General features: G+C 50.0%; 4 protein-coding genes across 5 annotated transcripts; 2 read left to right on the forward strand and 2 right to left on the reverse strand.

The window, feature by feature from the left end:
* Positions 1-1,114: 1,114 nt before the first annotated feature.
* On the forward strand, positions 1,115-4,544 carry PPTG_11883. 2 transcript variants are annotated; one of them, XM_008907093.1, is made up of 2 exons: positions 1,115-3,531; positions 3,619-4,544. In XM_008907093.1, the coding sequence occupies exon 1, from the start codon at positions 1,243-1,245 to the stop codon at positions 3,319-3,321; it is 2,079 nt and encodes a 692-aa protein (XP_008905341.1). In that variant the 5' UTR covers positions 1,115-1,242; the 3' UTR covers positions 3,322-3,531; positions 3,619-4,544. The 2 variants fall into 2 exon arrangements, with proteins under 2 accessions (XP_008905341.1, XP_008905342.1); XM_008907094.1 differs by lacking the exon at positions 3,619-4,544 and having other exon boundaries at positions 1,115-3,347; positions 3,413-3,571.
* Positions 3,412-10,297, reverse strand: PPTG_11884 (hypothetical protein; the record flags this gene model as incomplete). Its single annotated transcript, XM_008907095.1, has 1 exon — positions 3,412-10,297. The coding sequence occupies one exon, from the start codon at positions 10,295-10,297 to the stop codon at positions 3,470-3,472; it is 6,828 nt and encodes a 2,275-aa protein (XP_008905343.1). The 3' UTR covers positions 3,412-3,469.
* PPTG_11885 (hypothetical protein) lies at positions 10,128-13,552 on the forward strand (the record flags this gene model as incomplete). Its single annotated transcript, XM_008907096.1, has 1 exon — positions 10,128-13,552. Exon 1 carries the CDS (start codon positions 10,382-10,384, stop codon positions 13,550-13,552), a length of 3,171 nt encoding a protein of 1,056 aa, XP_008905344.1. The 5' UTR covers positions 10,128-10,381.
* Positions 13,294-13,821, reverse strand: PPTG_22889 (hypothetical protein). Its single transcript, XM_008907097.1, has one exon. It carries the CDS (start codon positions 13,804-13,806, stop codon positions 13,558-13,560), a length of 249 nt encoding a protein of 82 aa, XP_008905345.1. The 5' UTR covers positions 13,807-13,821; the 3' UTR covers positions 13,294-13,557.

Genomic DNA, 13,821 nt, shown 5'->3' on the forward strand with positions numbered 1-13,821 from the left:
CGTTAAGCAAAACTTATTTGCCCGCTGTCGTGGACTCTTACGATGCCTTGAGCTGTCATGGAGCATCACTGATTTTAAAGTGACACCTATCGCGACGACGAATCTTTTACCAACCTCATGCGCGTTGTCACCTGTGGCGAATAAGTATCATTAACTAATATTTTTGCTGCGTATCTCGAATTCATTATCACGTCTACTTACTAATTCTCTTCCAACACCGACTGACTCGTTTCATATGTTAATAAAAATATATTTAATAGTTGATTTTCGCCTTATCTGGGTAGGAGCTTTCTACATTTGCAGATGCACTTCTTCCCAACTCTCGTATATTAAACTCTAAAAATAGACATCATCGTTTAAGCATATATTTTTTTAATATTGGAGCACTTTGTCGAGGCTAGCTTATTTTTCACTGATTAAAAATCGTTTTTTTTGTGTTGACGGCCACCCTTTCCAGAATTTTTGAGTTATTGATTTGAACTTACCTACATGTGCCAGTAAAATTGACGATGACTCGACATAAGTATGCTTTCTTTACAAAGCACGAACTTCGGTCAGTCGGAGTTGGGTGTATGTAAGTTATCTGAGGACACTACATGTACCTTACGTCCATGACAACAACAAAGCTTTAGTCGCACAAAATCCAGAGCTGTTCTGTGCGAAGTGCGGCTTTGTTTCTTGCTCAAACCTTGCTGGTCGCTCCGGGCGACTCGCTCGTTATTGTTATTACAAATGTAGCCATATTGACTGCTGCCACCGGACTACGGTGATGCGAACGAAAAAACTCAGGTCAACGGGTGCCACGCTCATCTGGGGGCCATCAACGTGTTGATCAACACCGCGGCTCACATCGTGGCATGGGTGACTACGGCCTGCAGCGCTGGCCGTAAACACGATGCAACAACGAATCTACAATCTATTGTGGTTGTACTAAAATCGACATCAAAATAATACTTCCCACACCTGAAAGTTAAAAGTGTCGAAGTAATAACACGCACGGCGCCTTAACAACGCCAAGTGAAAGCCACGTGCAGTCTAACCACGATCGATTCGCCACCTCCTTCACCGCCCTTCATTATAGCAGGCAAGACCTTCCAGGTTCCCTTGATGAGTCGTCAGTCGACATGTACCTCTGGCTGTACCAGTCGTTTCCCCGCCACCAACTGGGTCCCACTTTTCTGTACCCAAACTCGCGGTCCGTAGCCTGCTTCGTCATTCGCCAATTTTCGTCAAGTGTCAAACATGGCTGACTCGTACGTGGTCGTTGGCTCCCTGCTAGCCATGCTGGCCACCGCCGTGCTGTTCCTGCGCGAGCCCAAGCCCAAGAAGGACAAACTGGCCGAGGAAATGCTGCGTATCGGCCAGCAGATGAAAATGTACAAGGAAGCAGCCGAACCCGCGCCTTCCGTCCAAAAGCCCACCGTCGAGGAGAGTCCTGCCTACCCTGGCGGACGTGTAGCCATCTTATTCGGCTCTCAGACTGGCACTGCTGAGGGCTTTGCGGAGGTACTGAAGACAGAGGGACGTAAGGCTGGCTTCCAGACTCACGCAATCGATCTAGAGGACTACGACGCGGCCTCGAAGCTGAAAGACGAGAAGCTTGTCATCTTGATCATGGCTACATATGGAGAAGGTGATCCGACAGACAACGCAGTGGACTTTATGGACTTTTTGAAGGATAAGGCTGGCAATCTGGGACCCAAAGCATTCGAGGGTGTCCACTTTACCGTCTTTGGACTGGGAAACACCCAATACGAGCACTATAACGAGATGGGCCGTATGACGGACCGATTAATGGAGAAACATGGCGCTGAGAGAATGTTCCACTATGGAGAGGGCGATGATGACGCCAGTTTGGACGAGGACTTTGACGACTGGAAGGAGCCGCTGTGGAAAGCTCTAAGGAAGCAGTTTATCGCGGGAAACATTGAAGAAGATACCGAAGTTAAGCAGGACGAGCACAAGTTAACGTCTCCTGTGTACGAGTACGAATTAGTGGAAATCCGTCGTCCAGAAGTGGAAAAAGAGCCCGAAGAGGTGAAAATGAAGGCGTCTACGAAGCATTTCTTCACGGCCAAACAGGCTAAAGTTGTGGTTAACCGGGAGCTACGCTTGTCGACTGAAGGAGGCTCCACTGTGCACGTCGAACTGGATCTCCGCGGCACTGGAGTGACCTACGAGACGGCTGATAACCTCGCTGTACTACCTGAGAATGAAACGACAGTCGTGGAGAGTCTGGCTACTCGCTTAGACTTGGATTTGGACCAGTGGGTGTCTCTCAAGCCTGTGGCTGAAGATCTCCACTGCGAGTTCCCTTTCCCGTCTCCATGCACGATTGGAGACATTCTAACGCGTTATTTGGCAATTAACAGTGCTCCCCGTAAGGGTCCATTGAAACAATTGGCGTACTTTGCGTCCAACCAGACTGAACGTACTGAATTAGTGCGTTTATCGTCGAAAGAAGGTAAAGACGACTACCAAAAGTGGGTACTGGAGGACGAACGCTCGTTTGTGGATGTGTTAACCCACTTCCGTTCGGTTAACTTAACGGTTAAGGATCTGCTCCATATCGTCCCGTTCTTACAGCCACGGTACTACACCATCTCGTCGTCCAGTCTGGTTAACCCGCAGCGTGTACATGCGACTGTGAGTCTCATTGAGAGCAAGAAGAGTGATGGTCGTGTGTTCCGTGGTGTATGCTCCAACTACTTGGGTCGATTGCAGCCTCTTGAGGCCCACACGGATGACAAGAAGAAGCGAGATAGTCGTCCAGGTGAACAAGGCACCAAGAAGCCACGCGAGTGGCCTACTGCTCGCATCTTCATGCGCGCGTCGACCTTCCGTCTGCCGGAGAACCCACTGACGCCTATTATTCTGATCGGTCCGGGCACTGGCATCGCCCCCATGCGTGCGTTTCTGCACGAACGTGCCAAGCAGCAAGAAGATGGCGTGACTGTGGGTAAATCTATCATGTATTTCGGCTGTCGACGTCGCGATGAGGACTTTATTTACAAAGATGAGCTTGAGAAGTTCCAGGAGAGTGGAGTGCTTAGTGAGCTGCACTTAGCGTTCTCGCGTGAACAAGAGAAGAAGGTTTATGTGCAGCATTTGTTGGTGCAGAATGGCCAGAAGATGTGGGAACTCATTCGTGACCATGACGCGTACATCTACGTGTGTGGAGCCACCGGCATGGGCAATGATGTCAACAAGGTGCTGCACGAGATCATTGAGAAGTTCGGCGGGCAGTCGACAGACGAAGCGATGGCTTCACTCAAGAAACTCCAGGACGACCACCGCTACGTCCAGGAGTTGTGGGCCTAGAGAAGAGAAGAGCGATACTCAACCAGGTAACCTCACTTGGTTACGCTGGACTAGACATGACTGTGCTAACATTGCAGGGTTTGATGTACAGTCTTGTTATATTTTTCCTTCTGGTATTTTGTGCTTTTGTAGGTTATCATGGCTACATTCAAGTGTCTGCAGTTTCTGCTGTAGGCGAGCCGTGGTCATTATCGTTGCCAGGTTCTTTAGGTAGAGGCTCTGGAGATCTTGGTACTTCATTGTTGTTGGATTTTTCGACGTGTTTGACGGATTTCTTGCTGCTGCTGCTGCGTTGAGATCGTGGAGACACGATTCGCATCAGTGGATTTTTCTTAATTGTCTTTGCATCGGTTGAACTGCCAGGATGATCATTTTCTGACTCTTCAATGCGTCCAAGAGCCGACAACTCGGACGCTTTGTGGCCCGTTAAGCTTCTGATAGGCAACGGAGCCACCGATGAGCCTGTCGATCCAGCTACTTTAGTCATCTCCGCCACCCAACTCAGTACTCTCATGGCCAATCTCCACTGCCGTTCGCTTCTCGGACTTCGAAGTAGTCTTGCCAGAGTGGCTTCCAGCTCTGGTACAGGTCTCCACGCTAGTTTCTCCTTCCGTCTCAAGACTTCTTGAAGCAATTCTTCAAGCAGAACGAACACAAACTCGCAGCGATTGTCGTTCAGATCTGTGGCTGTCGACTCTGTACGTGGAGATTCGGCTCTTGCAGGCAACGGTAAGCACGCTACAAGCACCTCCAGACTCAATTTCAAGCCGTCAAACGAGTTTTCATCCAGTTCCAAAGCGTAAAGCGCAGGGACGAATACCGTCATCAACGTTGATGCTTGGATACCATCCCGAGTCTGGAGAAGTTCCACCATTTGACCGCTTGGAGACGTTCCTGTAATCTGCCACAATACGATCAAGTCTTCCCAAACTTCGTCATCATTATTCGACGGAGTTATCAACGCTGGCAGCAGGGCAAGTGTACAGATTACCAGGTGCTCATAGCTTGATACACCAAGAAGGTCACGAGGGACAAGCAGTACTGCCTTCTGCATCATGTTCATCGCTCGTGCTCTACTGTCCATGCTTTCGCCTGCGTATATACAGCGTGCAATTTCCATCAGTACGGAGTTGTGGGCAGTATTAGATTCCCATTGTGCTGGCCGCGTGCACCGGATAACGTCCAGCACCACAGTATGACTCGTGAAAGGTGTGCGATCCCAGATAATTGATAGAAGTTCCAGCGCTCCGTCGTGTAGTGACGGGCTACTCAGCGAATTATCACGCTGTTGTCGACAATGTGTGAGCAGAGCGAGCGAAACCCAGTACACTTGAGGATACAGTACCAGTCTGGACACTGGCATGGTTCGCATCAGCATTGCCAGCAGAGCGAGACATTCTCGAGCTAATGACAACGACTGAGACTTCCTGTTGTCCACGCCCACTGTCAACGTTTGTCGTAGCAATGTGAGCACTGAGAGAAGAATGTCACCTTGGAATCGAGGAGATAGCTGCGTATATGCCACTAAGGCGAAGCGTACGCACACTTCATGTGGTAAGGACTTTCGTATCGGATCCAAGCTCTCGAATGGCGATGAAGTCTCGGGTGAAATGGATAAGGCGATCTCTTGTACGCACAACTCGCTCCAGATCTGGATTTCGCTGGTCGATAAGCACACGGCGAGAGCTCGTAGAGCCTCTAGAAAGTCTTCAAGCTGAGTGTTTTTCTCGTCACGATTGATTGTCGATGTGGACGCTTGGATAAGACTTAATGCTGCTGCGAGAAGACCTCGTGGGGCTTCCAGAAGCGGTAAGATTGAGTGTAGAAGAATGTGGCAATGCTGCCGGATGCTGCTTGACACTTTTTCATCGACTTTTTCGTCTTCCAACACCGCGAAAAGCGTCGTGAGTGACAAGTGCACCAAGTGAACAGCTAACGCTTGTACGTCGCTGGTGGAAGTTTGAAGATGGCAACTCGTGTCGCTAGCCAACGTCACGAGAGCTCCCAACTCGTCCAATGCAGTCGCAACTTCACTATCGGATCCTATTGGCAGCTGAAGCAGAAGTAAACGCAACACGTCAGACGCTGCATCCTGCCATCGACACAGCCACCACATGACCATTTTTGCCGTCTCAGACGGGAGCTTGGTCTTACGTTGTTGTGCGTACAAAAAGCTGACGATTTCGCGGAGATTCGCGTCTTCTCCGTTGCTAGAGAACGCTAGAGTCAGCCAGATATGATCGAGCTGTTCTCCACACGAATCTCCAAGAACAGCAGTGAGGTTGAATAGTAACTCTAGCAGCTCGGCTGGTCTACTGTTGGTCTCTTTTGGCTCGTTTAGAGGTACTTCAGCGACCCAGGGCAACACCGCAGCAAGCATCTGTCGCTGCTGAGTGATCTCTTCTCTGTTCTGCAGCGAACTGGTCGATATTGAGCGTAGAATTGCGAGACTGACACGTAAACTCAGCAGTGAGAACCGAGACGCTAACAGAGCTGAAACGCTTACTTGCAATCGACCAGCGACGTGCCCATCCAGACTGGGACTGTAGTAAGCCTGCAACCCCCAGCGAGTAGCTGCAGACTCGTCATCTCCACTCGCGTCAGGGTCGCAAACGAGAGCTGCCACCATATCCAGTATCAGTTGACGATGCTGAACCAACTTGTCATCCCGTGGAAGACCAACATGAAGTAGCAATACATGGAGAAGCCGAACAGCAAGGTATAACTCCTCTTTATCTTGAACATCACGTCGCTCTTGTAGTCGATTTAGAAGAGAACGGAAGAAGCTCATCACTTCACTGGAAGCTCCAAGAGCTTCAAGATACTGTCGAGCGACTCGAAGCTCTGAGTTTGCAGTACAAGTCGCTTTATCAAGACTCCGTTTAACCGCATGATTGAATCGAGAGCTCCCGGGAGGCAGTTCCAGTAGAGCATGTAAAGCTCGTTGTGCGAAGTGATGGAGATCATTGAAATGTTTAAACGCGACGCTATCCACGCTGAAACAGGAATCAAGCCATGTCACAACACTCTCGCCGTCCCAAGTCGCAATTCTATCGGATGATTGAAGACTGCTGCGAAGTAAATCCGCTAAAGTGGAGAAAGCGCGATGACAAATGAAATATTGAGCCACCAGTCGAGACGTAGTGCATGTATTACTTACAGACCCAAGGAGTTGATGCTGGTTATCGATCCATATCCAAGGATAGAGTATTTGCCCATCGCGAGCAGTATAGACATCGCACTGCTGCATCCAGTAAGAATAGAGTTCATGTCCTGCCTTTGGAGATATGAAGCCAGCGTTAAGGTATCCTGCCAACGCTCTATCAGCGAGATCCTTGTCGAACGATCCGCACCAAGTGAGTAACAGTGCTGCTAACTTATCATGCGGTAACTGCAGTACTGGTTGGGTGGCTGCATTGGAATGCAGTAACAGTGACCGTAAATTTGCGATAAAGTCAAGTTGAACCATCAGAAGCACAGGGTGCTCCTCCGGCGACGTGGAATTGAAGGTCAATGATCCTTCACTTGCCTCACTGGTATCAACAGAAGCGCTGGTGTCCTCAAATGTAGCCATCACCTTGGCTAGAAATGTAGATACAGCACGACGCAGACGCTCGTTCACGGAACTTCCAGGCTCCGGATCTTCATTGTCGTTCTGTCCACGTGTTCGTGACTCTAGCAAAAGCCGGTAGCATCGACCAATAGCCCATTGTAGAGTTAGTTGTGTTACCCGAGCGTGTTGCAGCTCTAGCATCTTTTTCTTCGGAAGCTTCGACGTCCTAATACTGCGTGAACGGACAGCATTCTGTGTTGGTGTACTGTCGGGCTCTTGTTCTCCGTTACTAGGCGCAGTAAACGCTTCAGCTTCGAGCCGTCCAAGTACATCCAGCAGTGTTGGTAACGCTACCGATCCCGAATGTCCCAATACTAACACTGCAGCATTGCGTTGTCCGACGTTGGTACTGCGTAAATAACACGCGAGTTGACGTACAAGTGTAGCCACAATCGTGGACGGCGCAACACTGGGCGGTTCCGATGAATTCTCGGACACTTCAGTCTTTCGAGTCTGGGTCTGTAGCATTTGACATGCTGATACGGTGGCTAACAATGCGAGGTTTCGCCATCGAGCTAATTCTCGTTGATTATGTGTGAAATCCACAATAGGAGTGACGGATAGTACAGGTTCCAGTTTTGCGACTTTGTCAGCTACATCCGCCCAAATGTACGCCGTCACATCAGGTGCTCGTCGTGTTAGAGTTCGGAAGATACGGGCGAGACACAGAGACCAACGAAAACTATGGCGCTCGGACGTGTCGAAGATCAAACGACGAAGTGATGAGAGATTGTCTACGGTATTTGCTTGTGATTGATCCGGTTTGAAGGTGAAGAACGCAGTGTTGAGCTCAGGATCGAGCTCGTTGAGGAGTGTCCATACACTTGGGCGGTCAATTAGGGGCAACTGTATCGAGTCTCTAATAGCGGACTCAGAACACCGTAATCGTGCTTCATGTGCGACTTGAAGAGTCTCTAACGCTGCAAGGCGCAGTAATTGCTCGGCTTCAACGTTGTCATCGCCACGAGCTAGAAGATAAATAGCGATGGCTTCTACTTGGATTAACGCCTCGAATCTGGCTCGAGGGCTCTCCCAGCGCGTCACTGCAGCTCGAGATGGCTCCAGCAGTACACTTAGCAGTCGTAAGATGATAATGGCTCCTGCTGCGTCGCTTACGGCTGTTGTGCTGCTCACATGCATCCGCATGATGTAGTCGGTTAACGCACGGATAACCACCCCGGCTCCAGGGGGTAGAGGCTCAGTCGAGTGAGGTTTTTGAGGTCCAATAAGACCCAGAAGAGCCTCATGAGCGCGACGATGCACCACTCGTTCTGCATTCACGCTGGTACGCACAAGTAGCAGCAACTTTTGCTCGTTACTGAGTGATATGTGCGCATACAAAGTCGGCATCAAACTCAATGCTGACGCGAATGTAGCCACTGCAACAGCATGCGTCGGGTTCTTGCAGTGTTCTTCCTCGTCCCCGTCGTCATCATCGAAAAACTGCAGTTTATCCTTCTTGTTTAGGGTCACGGGGATCTCTGTGAGCAGCTTATGACCGATACGCGTACTGCATTCCAACAGAACACGACCAACCAGTTCTCCGATCATTTGGTTACTGGCGAGCAGGTCGTTGTGGTTCACTTGGAAGTTTACAGTATTCTCATCGCTTGGAGGCTGAGACAGTAAGTCTGCGAGTGCTTCAAGGCCCACCAGCTTCTGTGGGTCTCCAACACCTACCGATTCCGCCAGTAAACGGCGTAAATGACTCTGTACAGTGTACGCCATGTTGTACGCCGCGATGGCTCGTGATACATGCACTAACGCAGGCAACGCGATCGTTTTGAGTGCTGTAAAGCTGCTAATAACAGTGCTGCTCGAGTTCTGTGTTTTTAACCGCGGCAAGGAGAAGAATCCCCACGCTTGGGTCGTGTTGATGATCTCCATACAGTCGGAATCTGATGGCGCTCCAGCAGTGATAGCACCCGAGTCTCGTAGTAAGAAATGACGATGCATCATGTACGTGAAACTCAATTCCAGACTCGGTAGTACATTGTACGACGTGGCTCCATTAGCACTGGCATCTTGGTTCAAATGATACTGCAGTCTCAAAAGAGCTAGGACATCTTCTCGCCAGTATCGCGTGAAAATCTCCCCTGGAGCGAGAGCTAACACGACAGTTCGAAGAGCCCAAGCAGAAGCCTCTAGGTGCTGTTGAGAACGCCCTCGACTCTTCTTCTTGGCGCTATCGGTTAATCGAAGCGCTGCGGCGTGGAGATCACTGATACAGCGACTCCACTCACTCCCAGTAGACGTGTAAACTACGCTGAGTTCCAGTCGATTGAGTGAATAGAGTTCTCTAATGAGCAATTGGGAGATCAGATGAGCGCAAGCACTGCGGACGTGAGAGCGATGAGGCTTTAGTAACAAAGGCATCACCAAACGTAGCCATCTTGCTGCATCGGACATCCGAGTAGTTAATGTAAGACTAGGATGAGTCTTTGTTGGTGCTAAGCCAAGTCGGATATGGGTTAAATGCTTCAAATATGGATGCACAGAGATGTCTCCAAATGGCTTCGTCGCGTTCCAAAGTGTACTCCGAGTAAAGATCTCATTCTGCAGCTTAATCCGAGCCACATCAGGGGCTAAACCTGCTGCGAGACCCAAAACGTGTCCCCAAATGAGTCCAGCTTCAGTGATGCACGTTAAGCAAATGGCTACAGCACTGGGAGCGCCAGATGTGCTTGGCGTCTTGGGCTTAGCCTTCCGCATCGTTAAGTAGGAGAATAAATTCCCAGAGCTTTCGGCTCTTAGTCGGCGTTGAGTCTCTTCATCTGCTTGCCACGATCGGTGGAAGGATAATAAGCACCGAGTCACAACGATATTCACTAGTTCATCCATTGCAGCGCGTTCTGCAGACTTAATATCGGCGTTTGTACCCATTTGAGGCACTTGGAAGACGATTTTCAGCAGTGTTGCCACCAGCCACGAAGCCACGGGGTCAAGTGGAGACTGTTGTTGCGCTTGTTCTGCTGCTCGAGCTGTTTCTGCTGCGGATGGAGGTAAAGCTACAGCAGTAGATGCCACTGCAGCGGCACTGGAGCTCTCGACAGTTTGTAGCCATGATAGTAACAGTCTTCCAATACTCACAACACTTCCAGGTCCTCGCTGAGTAGTGACTACCGAGCTCATACATTGTAGACGTCTTAAATCACGCTGGAAATGGGTCATTTCAGTTGAATTTTGGTCCTGATCAACGTCCAGTTGGGTGTCCTCGAGAAGATGGCTACATTCGTCTCCGCTCTTGGCGGCTAAGAAGTTGGCTGCAGTGGTGACGTGTGTAGCCATGAACGCGTCCAACGCGCGCTCCAGCTCGCGAAGAGCGGTGTCACCGCTGGAATCCCGACCCGTGCCGCGCTTCATGGCGTTCAGACTGTTCCCGACTAATTGGGGAGATCTCCGCCTAAAGAGTCGTAACGAAAACCTCAGTTTAAAGAGTTGGAACTCATGAGCTCTCCACCGTCTCGTCCGTTGCCTCCGCGATCAGGAGATAATGAATCCATCTTGGTGTCTCCTTTGAATCCATTGTTACCTACGGGATATCGCAACATCCAGCCATTTCAGAAGGGCAAAGGTTGGCACTCGAACGGTAGAACGCCGCGCCATCGAGTGGCTTCGACACAAGCTGATGATACAGACAGCGGAGGTATCGTGTTCCCACTACTTCCAGGCCATGAACATCCTCGAGATATTCAAGGCCCCGATGCTAGTGCTATTGAAATGGCTACATCCGATGATCGACAGGAGAATGAAGCCATAACTAAACCAACCGTGATCTCGCCGAGAGCACCGACACAACCGAACGGAGCGCCCCGACGACCTTCACGAACAGATATCCGAACAAACTCTGGTAGTTTTCGCAGTCGTGCGTTGTCTGGATCCCCTCGCAACAGTTCGCGACCGACGTCACCTGCTACTGATGAAAATCTCAAGACTCATAAAGAGGAGACGATGGCTACAGGTCCAGATCCAGTGTTAATGCAGCAGCTTTGGCAGGAATATGCAGCTCGATCGCACGCTACAAACCGTCACGTTGACGCCGCAGCGTATCACGAGAAAATGCATCGTCGTTATGGTGAGCAACGAGCGTTAAAGGAACGAATTGCCCAGCTTGAACAAGCTCTTGAATCCATGGAGAATGAGCGGAATGAGGCTCAGCAACAAGCTGAAAACGCTTCTAAAAAGCTTGAGCTTCTGGTAGCGGAGACTTCTGGCTCTGGAGCTAAAACAGCAGCTCTCAAGCCTCAAGCTGGAGAACCAGTAAATGCCGAGGAGAAATCGTACAGAGAGCGCAGTTTTGCGCTTGAACGTGCTCTATTACAGACTAAAAGCTCGCTGTTAGCGTTGCAAGAACAGCTTCGACAAGAAATTATAGAAACCACAGATCGTACACAGGCGTTAGAGGCTCAACTAGTGCTGGAACGCAATACCAACTTGGAGCTAGCACGACAACTACGTGAGACCTCAGTGGGCTTTACGCGTGTATCGGAAGAACTTGTAGAGACTCGTGTGGGTCTGGAGCGTGAACAGCAACGCTCGCAAGAGATAATGGAGCAAGCACGTTTACAGAATGCTCAGGTATTGTCGGATAACCGTCGCGAACAGCTTGAAAACCGGATGAAACTTGCTGTGCGTTCTCTTGGACGTGAGGCTCTGAAGCAGAAGATGGAGACACTACTGCGTCGTACGATGCGAGCAGAGCAGAATATGCGAGTCGCTCAACTCGAGACGGAGTGTGTGAGTCGAGAACGTGATGCCATGCGCGAGCAATTGGAGCAAGTATTAAGTAGCCATGCCATAAAGTATCACTCATTAGGGGCCAGTGGAGGTATACCAGGCATTTTGAAGCGGAGTACGCAGCTAACAAGTGGATCTCGAATGATCAGTGACCAATTGCTGCTATTACAAGTGCTATATGAGGAAACGGAGCAGCCTGAGGACCCGAATGATGGTTTCAGCATCCATTTTGTGGCGTACGAACCCCGTTCAGCACAAGACGACTTCCTCACGTTCCACCTGCGCGATATTCAGCGGCTTGTACCCAATCATGAGAGTTACTTGGCTCGACATTCAGTACGACGTCGCGAACGATTGGAAGCTCTTGCAGAGCTGCTAGTGGGCCATGTTCACGCAGGCTACAAGAACGGCCACCTCGTTCTAGCTGAGACCACTGACCCTGAAGCTGCTACTCGATTCCCAGCAGAGCAGTCTACTTCACTTCAAGATCAACAGCAGATTCAACAGGTGACAGTCTACAGAGGCACACGGTATCTCTCGGTCACTGGCGAAGAGAACAGTGACGATGTTCTCGTGGACTTGACTGTGACAGAAGCTTTCGCCGATGCAACGTCACAGGTTTGGTGGTTGGAGGTTCGTGCTGTGGTGTTAGACTGCGAAGGATACAGCGAGCCACTGAGCACTAAAGTGGATCTGCGCCAGCTTCTAACATTCTGCTCGACGTTCGCAAGTTATCGCCCCAGTCAGCGTCATGATGGCAACAGTGAGGACCCAGAACTCTTTGCAGTGCACGAAGAACTGCTAGGACCTCTTTTTAACAACCTTCGAGTCATTGGTGAAGCTGGAGAGATGGCTACACTCGTAGTGATCGGAACAGATGATGAAAAGCAGCCTCCTACGAGTGAGCCCCTGCATTCAAGAAGGTTATCTGTGGAGAACCAGAGCATCAAACCAAAAGAAAATGAGACTGTGGCCCTCCGTACACCCGTTCCAAGTACACTTACGCACCAGAGTGTTGTGAATGTTGGTGAGGTCTTCTATTGCGTACGGTTGCAGGAACTCTGGGACGGCGAGTTGTTGCTGGATATCACTATGGATGACCCTGAAACACAGCAACATTTCCATCGTATGTTGTATGAACCGCAGTTGGCAAAATTAGTTGAACGATTGGCACGAGATGGAGCTCTTGATAACGAAGACGACGAGGAAGCAGCTCGGCAGGTTAAATACGGTCTAGCCTCCGTGCTCCATCGTCCGCTCTGTAAACTTGTGGTAAGTAACATTCGGCCAGTGCTCCCTCACCCCAGCCAGAACAGCAATAAGGCCACAACGCAGGCAGGAGATATCGATGTTGGCTTTCTCTTCGATGACGAGAGAAGCGGTGAAGAAGGCGAGGCTGGAGCATACGAGGTCTGTACATTAGTACTCGAAGGAGCAGTATGTGCCTCTCTGGGGTGGAGTACTAGCCGAGAAGCCCGAGTAATTACTGCATCAAGGAACACGCAAGTAGATGAGAGTGCAGTACAAAAGGTGCTCCACGATATTCTGGCAGATGAAGATGCAACCGCTCAAGTCAACCGACAACGAGCAGGTGTTCGCTGTCGAGGTGAAGCAGGATTCTTGCTGGTTCAAATCATTTCTGCTAACCTCTCGTACTGCGGAGACGTCACAATTTTCGATGGGTTACCAATAGCAACGGAGCACGACGGCTTAAGCCTACTGCCGTTGGTCCTAGTAGTCAAAGACCGAGAAAGTGAAGACTCACCGATTCAGTTAGTGTTTGAGGCCCTTGGAATTGATGATGAAGACAGCTCTGAAATTATTAGAAGGGTGTTAACGAGTAGCTACGGACCGGAAAGCGTGATAGATCACGATATGTAGCAAGATCACTCTTCTTGATCCGATTTCTTGGCTTTTGATGGTGAAAATGCGACAGTCTTTGGTTCTTCCTCGAGTTGCTGCTCCTGAGCAGCTTGCGTGGCCATATCTTGCATGAACGAAAGGTGAATGCTAGCACAATTAGCGGCGTCCACACTCAGACCGTGATCATTCGCCCAGCGCTCCCACCATTCCACTTGAGCAGTCCAGAACATACACTTGTCCTCAGCTCGGGGTTGCGAAGTCTGCCTACCCATAGCAAACGAAGCTTT

Source organism: Phytophthora parasitica (genome assembly GCF_000247585.1).
Source record: "Phytophthora parasitica INRA-310 unplaced genomic scaffold supercont2.25, whole genome shotgun sequence".
Taxonomy (NCBI): domain Eukaryota; phylum Oomycota; class Peronosporomycetes; order Peronosporales; family Peronosporaceae; genus Phytophthora; species Phytophthora nicotianae.